General features: G+C 44.0%; 1 protein-coding gene across 1 annotated transcript; it reads right to left on the minus strand.

The window, feature by feature from the left end:
• Positions 1-7884: 7884 nt before the first annotated feature.
• Positions 7885-10968, minus strand: LOC137951212 (cationic amino acid transporter 1-like). Its single transcript, XM_068797798.1, has 2 exons — positions 10557-10968; positions 7885-9305 (listed from the first exon to the last, which is right to left on the minus strand). Exons 1-2 carry the CDS (start codon positions 10966-10968, stop codon positions 7885-7887), a joined length of 1833 nt encoding a protein of 610 aa, XP_068653899.1.
• Positions 10969-11154: the final 186 nt, after the last annotated feature.

Below are 11154 nucleotides of genomic sequence, written 5' to 3' on the forward strand. Positions count from 1 at the left end.
TTGGATCGGCGTTCTCCTCAACAAACCCTTGGATCGGTGTTCTCCAAAATCGAACCCAAGGGTGCAGGTTCCCCTCCACGAACTTGATATTTTCTCCTTCTTTTATCTCCTTCTCGGCAACATAGGGCGTCCAAGGAAATCAGGCCTTCCTGGTTTCACTCCAGCACCTCTAGACGATTTCTCTCTTCACCGAGTCATGAGGTCAATGGTCTAGGACCATAACAATTTGGTGCATATGACAATCAAAGTTGAGAGGCAAATAAGAAGGGTGGTACACGGCCAAGACCAGAAAATTCTAGTGCAACACCTTTGAGGCCAAACTACCCACCAAAAGAAGAAAATCCGTCCACCTTGAAGGCCAAACATGAGCACAAAACAGTCACCACTACCAAGGATTCTCAAGGTAAATCAATGTTATGGTCTCTGACCATGGACCAAGTAATTTTACTGTGGGAGAGGGTTTCCTGTATTTCTGAATCCGGATCAGGTCTCCTTGTTCTGCCTGGACGACCTATGGTGGCGAATGAGAGTGAATAAACGAAAGGTAAAGGTGGAAAGGGGGAAATCGATGAAGAAGAAGGGATCAGGCTCATCAAAAGGAGTCCTGCACCTTGGGTTCCAAGGGAACGCCGACCCTAGTTCGTTGAGGGAGAACACAGATCCTTGTAATTTTTTGTTTGCCCTTCATTCCCTCTCGATAGCCTAATAAAGCCAAGGCTCAAGGTAAAGAGTTATTGATTATTATAATACTACCCTCGTGGGCTTCCTACTTGTCATTAATAATTTAAAAGAACATATACTGCCTAATGTACTTCACTTCTTCACTGAGTCACCGACTCGTCCATGTCGCCTCTAGAGTATTCTTGCTATTGAGTCCACAACATTACTCCCCTCCTGGAAAAGGAGGTTGTCCGCAAGCTCGAAGGTGGGGTAGACTTGCTAGAAGACGTCGAGGTCCTCCCAAGTGGTAGTGGTTGCGTTATTGTGAGACCATTGAACTAACACTTCTCGCCGTTGTGGATTCTGACAAGCCTCCAAAATTTTAGAGGGCATGAGAGATATATGTCCATCCTCCATGGGTGGTAAAGAAGAAGTGTGAGGAGGTGCGTTGCCATTGAAAGGCTAGAGGAGGGAAACATGAAAAATCTCGTGGATCTTGGCTTCTGGAGGAAGCTAGAGCCGATATGTGACTTCCCCGATCCTCTGAGTAATTTGGAAGGGCCCAAAAAACTTTGGGGGAGAGCTTGTGCCGGTGGCCAGATAAGGAAGCTTGTCTGTAATGTTGGAGCTTGAGCCAAACAAAGTCACCTGGGTTGTACTGAATGTCTCTGTGGCCCTGATCTTAATAGTCTTTCATACGGGCTTGTGCCTGGTTGAGTCGCTAGTGAATAACAACCAATAACTGATCTCGATCAATGCGGGCTTTGTCCACTGCATCGAATTGGGTGGAGCCATGATCATATGAGAGGAGACGTGGAGGGTCCCTGCCATATATTATATGAAATAGGGTTTCCTGTAAGGCAGCGTGGAAGGAAGTGTTGTATGCATACTTCGCCCACGGAATGCATTTCATCCACCATTTAGGGCGGTCACCTACCAAGCACCTTAAATACATGGCAATGGTGTGGTTGAGTACTTCTGTTTGGCCGTCAGATTGAGGGTGATAGGCTGAGGAATAGTTCAGTTTGGTGCCGTAGAATTTGAAAAGATCACGCCAGAATTGACATGTAAAAACAACATCCCGATCATTGACACTTGACTCCGGAATGCTGTGTAGACGCACAATGTGGGTAAAGAAGACCTGGGCTACTGATGCTGCCGTGTATGGATACTCCAAGGGAATGAAATGATCGTATTTGGAGAATCTGTCCACTACCACCAAAAGAATAGATTTCCCGAAAGGCTTCGGAAAACCCTCACTAAAATCCATAGATAAGTCGACCCAAACCTGGGTGGGAAGCTGTAGTGGTTGCAGTACCCCTACGGGGGATAAATGCTCTGCCTTGTTCCGCTGACACACCTGACAAGCAGCTACATATGAAGTAACGGAAGATTTCATACCAGCCCAATAAAAATCCCTGCGGAGCCGAATGAGTGTCTTTTGAATTCCTTCATGATAGTTGTCATGATACACTGACACAACGGTGGCAATCTGATGAGAAGATTGAGGCAAATAGATGCGATGCTTATAGAGCACGATGGTGTCATGAAAAGTCGAAGCAGGTGGCATATTTCCAGCGATAATGGTCTGAAATAGTTCTAACAATTCCGGGGAGCTTCTATTTGCCGCCTTGATGGAGTCCAATAGGACCAGTGAGGGGTGACTGATGGCAAATAATTGTAGTGAGGCTTCTGATATGCGTGACAGAGGATCAACTACTGTATTCAATTTACCCGCCTTATGTTCCACTGTAAAGTCAAAGCCCAACAATTTACTAATCCACTACTGTTGAGGGGAGGTGGAAAGACGCTAATCCAGCAAATATTTCAAACTGTTGTGGTCCGTTCGGATGAGAAAATATCGACCCCATAAATAGGGTCTCTAGTGGCGGACTGTCTTTGCTAAGCCAATCAGTTCACGTTCATAGGCTGGTAACTTGTGTTGATGAAGAGCGAGTTGTCGGCTGAAATAAGCAATCAGATGGTTGGACTGTTGCAACACTGCCCCGATACCCCTCCTGAGGCATCACATTCCACCACGAAAGGCTCTTCAAAATTAGGCAACTGTAAGACCGGCGTCGTGGTGAGGTTTGTTTTTAAAGTTTGGAAGGTTGTGCTTGCCTCATCATTCCAAATGAACGCACTGATACGTAGTAGGTTGGATAAGGGTGTTGCTAGGCTTGCAAAGTTGGAAATGAACTTTCTGTAATACCTGGCCAAGCCTTAAAAACCTCGTAACGCTGAGACATTGGTTGGTGGAGGCCACTGTGTGACTGTTGCAATTTTGTTTGGATCCACTGTAACCCCGAACGCTGTAATAATGTGCCCCAAATAAACTACTTGTGGTCTCCCAAATGTACACTTGGTCCTTTTTAAGTAGAGTCGATGGACTTGAATCAGTTGAAAAACCATGTGTAAGTGCTCTAAGTATTGAGGCCAGGACTTGCTGAAAATTAATATGTCATCAAAGAATACTAACACAAATTTTCTGAGATAGTGAATAAATACCTCGTTCATGAAGGCCTGAAACGTTGAAGAAGCATTGGAGAGACTGAAGTGCATTACCAGAAATTCAAAGTGGCCATGATACGTCCTAAACGTTGTTTTATGAATATTCGGAGAATACATTCGGACCTGGTGATATCCTGAGCGTAAATCGAGCTTGGTGAAAATTTGAGCTCCATGTAGTTCATCCAATAACTCATTTACAACCGGTATGGGGAACTTGTCCTTAATAGTCTTGGAATTCAATGCCCGATAGTCCACGCAAAATCTCCAAGTTTTGTGCTGTTTCTTGACTAAAAAGACTGGAGAAGAGAAAGGGGACGTACTCCTTCAAATGAGGCCTTGCTCAAGCATCAGTTTGCATTGTTTCTCTATTTCGTCTTTTTGTAGATGGGGGTAGCGATAGGGGCGCTCCACCACCACTTCAGAACCAACCTTCAAAGAAATTTTGTGGTCACACTGTCTCAGAGGTGGGAGGCCTGTTGGTTCCTGAAAGATATTGCTATAATCATCTAACAATTTTTGTAAGGTAGTGGGAGAGGGATGATGCTGCTGGAGTACATGTAAGTGTGGAGGAATTGCAGTCTTACTGCCTTGGAAAGTTTACTTCTAGCCTGCCATCTCAAAACTCATGGTCAAGGCGGCGAAATCCCACAAAATGGGACCCAAAGTTTGTAACCATTTAATTTCGAGAAAGCATGTCGAATCCGACAAAGGGAATAATAAGAAATTCTGCATCAAATTGGTGACCTTCAATTGAAAACATAACTGCTTTACTTACCCTATGGCTTGGTAGTTTTTCACCATTAGCCACCAAAACTGAATCTACTAAGCGAGGTTGCACCTGAAGTTGTAACTGTTGGGCTGTATTGAAGCTTATAAAATTATGGGCACTCCCTGAGTCAACCAGACTTAACAGAGGTTGACTGTGGACCATGGCACAAAGTTGCATTGTTTTTGTGGATTGGAGGCCAATGATGGCGTGGAGAGAAATGGCAAGTTCTTCATCCACTAGTTCTTCGCTCTCTTGGACTTCTTCCCCATCATCATCAACTTCTAACCAAAATAACTTCTGACACTGATGGCCGAATGTGTATTTTTCATCACAAGTATAACATAAGCCTTTGGACCTTCTGTCTTCCATCTCTGCCCTGTTCAATTTTTGGATGAATGCTGGTTGAGAAGGACTGGGCTTGGTGTTTATAGGCGGGGCTACTGGTGTAGGTGAGCGCCATTGGTTGCTGGTAGGGGTGGCACCCTGAGATGGTTCCCCTCCCTACCAAGGAGATCTTCTATATTGAAGTTTTTGTTTGGCTTCTAAGGTCCTTGCCAAGTTCATTGCCCTTGCTAGATTAGTGGGCCTCAATAATTCCACTTCTATGCAGAGGGACTCGTTTAGACCCACTATAAACAGACTGACCTGTTGATCCACACGAACCATCTTGCTGGCCCTTGCCAATTTTTCTTGAAATAATTTTTGATAGGTCTCCACACTACTTGTTTGGCGTAGCAACACTAGATCCCCCAATGGATTGCTTTGCGCTGGAAGTCCAAACCGAATTGTGCACAATTCTTTAAACTCATCCCAGCCTAGGTTTGGATGCTCCAATTCTAACTGGTGGCCCCATAACTACACTTCATCGAACATGTGGAAGGCGGCCAACCCCACCTTGTCTATTTCAACTGTCTTTTGATGTGAATTTTTTTTCCACACCTATAGAGCCAAATTAAAGGATCCTCGAACCCCTTATAAATTGGAAAGTCCAATTTTGTATAGCATGGAATGGTCCCACTGCTTGGACCCGTCCTCATGCCACTTGCTGGGTGCTCTGCTCACCCAGCAAATAGGTCCCCCCCTGCATGGTCGTAGGGCTTCTCCCTCCCTGAGGGGTGGGGTTTCTTAACTCCCATGCATTCATCCAACCGAATAGACAAACTTTGAACTTGCATATCTACCTAGTGAAAGGCTTGAGAAATTCAGTTGTCCACCAACTCAGCTAGATGCCCTTCCATCTCTTCCTGCCTAGCTACCTGGTCTTCATGTATCATTTCCCTGAGGGTATTCTCCCATCCCGACCTGCTCTGATACCAAGATGTTATGGTCTTTGACCATGAGCTGAGTAATTCTACTGTGTGAGAGGGTTTCCTGTATTTTTGAATCCAAATTAGGTCTCCTTATTCTGCCCGGACGACCTATGGTGGCGAATGAGAATGAATAAACGGAAGGTAAAGGTGTAAAAGGGGAAATCGATGAAGAAGAAGGGATCAAGCTTGTCAAGGGGAGTCCTGCACCTTGGGTTCTAGGGGAACGCCATCCCTGGTTTGTTGAAGGAGAACATAGATCCTTGTAATTTTCTGTTTGCCCTTCATTCCCTCTCGATAGCCTAATAAAGCCAAGGCTCGAGGTAAAAAGTTATTTATTAGTACAATACTGCCCTCGTGGGCTTCCTACTTGTCATTAATAATTTAAAAGAACATATATTGCCTAATGTACTTCACTTCTCCACTGAGTCACTGACTCGTCCGCGTTGCCACTGGAGTACTCGTTCTGCTCTCGAGTCCACAACAATCAACCCTTATTTCGACTCATTCTAGTGAGATTAAATGTTAGGGGTGAGGACACATAGCTATCCAATGTCCAAACAAGCGGGTTATGGCAATCAGAGAAAATAGTGAAATTGATTCTGAAGACGAAGTTGATCTAGATGACATGCCACCATTGGAGTACGCTCCCATCGGAGATGAAGAGTTCGGGGCAGATAATGGTAAGATGCTTGGACTAGTTGCACGACGTGCCTTGAGCTTGCCAGCTAAAGAAGAGAAAGCAAAAGTACATCGAGAGAATATCTTTCACACTCACTGCCATGTGAAAGACAAGGTATGTAGTGTTATTATCGATGGTGGTAGTTGCACTAATGTTGCTGGTACTTCCATGATTGAAAAGCTAGGGTTCACAACTCTTAAACATCCTCATCCATACTAGCTGCAATGGTTGAATGATAGTAGTGAAGTAAGGGTTATGAAACAGGTTGTGGTACCGTTTCGAATTGGTAAATATGAGGATGAGGTATTGTGTGATATGGTACCAATGCAAGTTGGACATCTCCTCTTAGGAAGATTGTGGCAATTTGACAGACGTGTGCAGTATGGCGACTTCACCAACAAGTACTCATTCGTGCACAATCAACGGATAATCACTCTAGTTTCAATGACACCAAAACAAGTATATGAGGATCAAGTGAGGTTGCAACAATTGGGTAAAGTCGACCCTCATGAGGATTTGAGGACAAATCCTTCTCAAGAGGGCGGGGGGGGGGGGGGGGGGGGGGGGGGGGGACGATGTGAACAAAGGCTGGTTTTACTCTGTTATATTATGGGACCCACCATGGTGGCACAAACTGGTGGGACCTACATTGAGGATTTCATTCCCGTTGTGGCGTTTTCACCTTATTAAGGTTCTTGCTTTGCTAAGCAACAGGTCACAATTTCTATCAAACTTGAAAGATCTTGGGGACTATTTCCAGATTTGGTATCGGGTTTCGTCACGGGTTGACGTGGTTCGTATCATGGGACTGTTCCTTAACATTTTCCATCACGTGTAGGCCCTCTTTTGTGGCTCTACATGTAAATAATTTGGGTGAAGGCCCACATAAAAATACCTGCTCTGAAACCATGTGAAGTTGGGTCCAAGGCACATGGAATCAAAGCAGGTACTCATATGTAGGCTTCTACCAAAATTATCAACTTGTAGAGCCACAAAAGAGGGCTTACACGTGAGGGAGAGTGTTAATGAATAATCCTACTTAGATTAGTGAGTACAAATATCATATGTTTATTAGTCAGGAAATATGTTTCCTAAGTTGGCTAGTTATTTTGGGATGGACTTTGGACCCAACTTCTCAAGACCGAGCAATGCTCGCCAAATCTCTAATTAGGGATATCAAAGATGAGTCATTTTGGGACCCTTGAACACAAACTGCCATTTTTTTAATTGTCCTCTCCCAACAATGTGTTTTGTATCATCCTATTTCTCCCAACAATATGTTTGCATCATCCAACTTGTCCCAACAATGTGCTGAGCAATGCTCCCATTTCGTTCCCTATTATAATAGAAATTCCTCATTTTCTTGCAATTAAATTTCATAAAAGTTGAGACCTAGGGGAACGAGAGAAGAGTCAAGAAGATAGGAAAAAGGAGAGAAACACTAACTTGTGGGAGAGGAAGATAAGGACAAAAGCAAAGAAGATAAAAATTGAAAGAAGAGAGCCTTGATCCAAATGCTCTAACCCATGGCCCTATTAGTTCTATTTATAGTTGAGGAGTGATGATTACAATGCCAACAAAGGTCTGATTTGGCTAGTAAAAACTTTTTCCTTGTAATTGCACATTATTGTCGCTAGTAAAGGTCTGACGATTACAATGCCCATTATTATTACTTATATGAAGTAATTGCACAGTTGTGTACTCTAAATCCAGGTTGACAGAATTGAATTCAAGGTAGAATTGAAGCAGTTTATAATTGATATATTTTCGCGTTTTGTCATTGTAATCATCACTCCTGTCACTGTACAAGCTACTACACATCCATTCCTGATCTCTAAATTAACACTTTCAAAGATAATTACGTAATCTATTGTTTCAATTCACACAGGTTACCTTTATACAATCACTCACAGCCACGTAACTCTAAATTGCATCGCTTTTTCTCTGTGGAAGACTTAGGTACCGGAAGCTTTGCTATCCTCCGGATGAGCAGCCGAGCGGTCCTCTCCCTCACCGGAAACTGGTACTACCGCTTCATTTCCTTCCTCCAATTTGCTCAGCTTGGCAGTCTTGTCCCCTCCACTCTTTGCTGTATCGTAAGAAGCATGGAGCCCCAGAAAAAGGTAGTAGACGAGCAACACCACTGTCCACACACCGAATCTCATGAAAGACTTGCTGTCGATGGATCCGAGCAAGAAGATATTGATGGCGATTGATGCAGAGGGGAGCCATGGCACCAGTGGTACTCCCCACAGCCTTGGGTTCCTCGCCTGGGGTACGAACAGTTTCAGTGCCAACGTCGCGCCAAACCAGATGGGGACCGTGATCACGTAGCAGATCCAGCCGCTGCTGATGCCCCAATAGGTGGCGGTGGCGATGGAGGAGCTAAGGATGAGAACGATGCAGATGATCAATTTGTTACGATCCGCGGTCGAAGTGGTTCCGCTCACGTAATAGCGGCGGACCAGCAAGGCGACGGCCACGAGCATGAAGATGAAGAGGGTGGCGATGGAAAGGAGATTGGAAAGGAAGTTGAGTTTCGTGAAGAAGGCGACAACGGCTGTGGCTGCAAGCATCACCATGGTGGCGTAGATGGGTGTCCCGGTCTTACCATGCACATAAGCTAAGCACGGCGGGACCATATGGGTGCGGGCGATGTGGGTGAGGTACCTGGCTTGACCCACCGCGCTCACCAGCAGAACTGTGGTCATCCCTTTCAGAGCTCCAAATGCAACAATGTACTTCGCCCAATCCATTCCCACCGCCTGGAACGCCACCGAAAAAGGAGCATTCTCATCGATCTGCTTGTACGACTGCATCAGGCAGAGTGTCACTGCGAGAAGGCAATACGCCAATGTGGTGACGGTCATGGAACCGACGAGACCGATGGGGATGTCGCGGGCGGGGTTCTTCGTCTCTTCAGCCATGGTGGAAACAGCGTCGAAGCCAACATAAGCGAAGAAGAGAACAGCAGAGGCCTTGAAGACACCGCGGGCGCCAAAAGGGGAGAAAGGGGCGTAGTTGGCGGTATCGGCCTGGGTGAGGCCGGCGATGATGATGAAGATAATGACGGCGACGTGAATGATGGAGGCAACGTAGTTGAAACGGGAGCTGCCTTTGGTTGAATAGATGGCGAGCACGCAGATGACGCAGATGACGACGACGGCAATGGGGTCGAGATGGTTGTAGTCATCGGAGAGGCGGTGGGCGATAATGAGGAAGTCTTCCGGGTCGTGGTTGAGAAGGGTGGCGAAGTAGTAGGTCCACGACCGAGCCACGGCGGCGCCACCGATGACATACTCGAGAAGGATGTTTCCGGCGGCGATGAATGCCACAAAATCCCCGAGCTCCACCCGGAGGTAGGCGAACGAACCACCTGGTCAGAAAATTATCAGATTTTTCTCGATGTTGGCTGTAAACTGCGTTCTAAGCAATGCGATTTTCTTCTGGCAAACTGAAAGCGATGATTTACCATGACATCCCCGACCGCGTACAACGTAAACAATAGTTTTTGAAGATTTTTGTTGTAATCTAATTTCGAATATTACTTATAATGAGTTTTAAATATTGAGAATTTAATATCGACCTGGCCGATCTCTCTTATATTTATGTTACGCCTTCACTATTACCTCGAGGTTTTAGCGCAACTGGTTTTAATATGGTATCAGAGCAAGGTAGGTCTTGAATTCAAACCTCGAAGTTTTAGCGCAACTGATTTCAATATTAAATGTTTTGAAGGAAGAAGATAAAAATTAATTAAACTTTTATCAAATGAATTCAATATTAAATGTTTCGAAGGAAGAAGATAAAAGTTAATTAAACTTTTATCAAACTAGGGTTAAGATTCTAAGTAACCTTTTAATAAAGTATCTGCACTTTTAATAAAGTCAATTAGGTCCCTCCGTAAGCATTTAAAAAATTGACGATTTGACCCAACAAAAAAAAAGTGAACTTTTCAAGCAATGTGTGTATTCACTTAAGATTTACTTCTATTATGGAAAAATAACTTTGAAATTTATCTGAATTGGTTTATTTCTATTAAGTCTATCTTAGGATAAGTATTAAAATAAACTATGTACTATATTTAATCTTATGTTGATCTTAACATTGTCCATCTACTACGAAAAATCATTTAGTGTAAAACATACGAAATGGCTATTCGCACCAAATGATTTTTTATATTGGATCAACCCACTTGATCTTAGTTCTTAACTTTATTTTCCTAATCCATATTAAACAATTTATGCACAAATATTGGATGTTATCCCTCCAACAAGAATTAGTGTTTGTTCTTTAGTATCTAAAAAAGAACCCCTTTCGTTTTTTATCCTAAATTTGAACATCGAACAACAGGTAGTTACAATTTTAAGATTGGAAAAACCAACAATTTATGTTTGTGAAGCTTGGTAATTTTTATCATTCGAAAGAAAACAAAATAATGAAAAATATTTTTCTAATTTTCTTGTATTTATTTTTTTGCCTATTTTCCTTCTATTTTGGGATAAACAAAGAAACTTGTTTTTTATGTGATAGGACAAAGAATCGGGAAGAAATTTTATGCCAAAAACATTTCATAAATTTTTAATAATTTTTTTTTAAAGTTAAATACGGGAAAAACTGGAAGTACCTGCGACTGGAATTTCGACGGCGAACTCGGTGTAGCAGAAGACAGAGAGCATGGCGGAAATGCCGGAGACGACGTACGATAGGACAACAGCCGGTCCAGCTTGATTCCTCGCCTCAATACCCGTCAAAACGAATATTCCGGCACCGATGACCGCTCCAATGCCGAACCATATAAGGTCCCACCAGGAGAGGTTCTTCTTCATGTCGTGCTGGCTCCGTGCTCGCACCTCGTTCAGCTCCGTGTCGTCGAGCGACCGCGTCAGTGCCCGATCCTTGAGCCGGGGGAAGGTCTCCTTCAGCGCCTGCGTGTAGTTACCCCAGCTTTGGAACGACTGCTCCGGCAGGAAATCGTCTTTCGTGAATGAGCAGAATCGCCTCTTAACGGCTGTGCTCCCGCCGTCTCCCGATCCCATTTTTTTTTTTGTCGGGATAGAAATCGACGAGATTCGAGCGTTGGCCGGTCGGAATATCACTATCTATGTTACTGTGGGATCCTGTATAAAAACAGAGAACTTGAGAAGATTCATTCGGACAACAAAGATTAAAGTTGATCTGACAAAGTAACGCTGATCAGAATCGATTTGGCAGGTTGATTCCAA

The sequence above is a fragment of the Aristolochia californica genome, unplaced genomic scaffold (genome assembly GCF_029961685.1).
Source record: "Aristolochia californica isolate CCGP_79_NKW_82.1479 unplaced genomic scaffold, dmAriCali1.0.hap1 SCAF_15, whole genome shotgun sequence".
Lineage (NCBI taxonomy): Eukaryota > Viridiplantae > Streptophyta > Magnoliopsida > Piperales > Aristolochiaceae > Aristolochia > Aristolochia californica.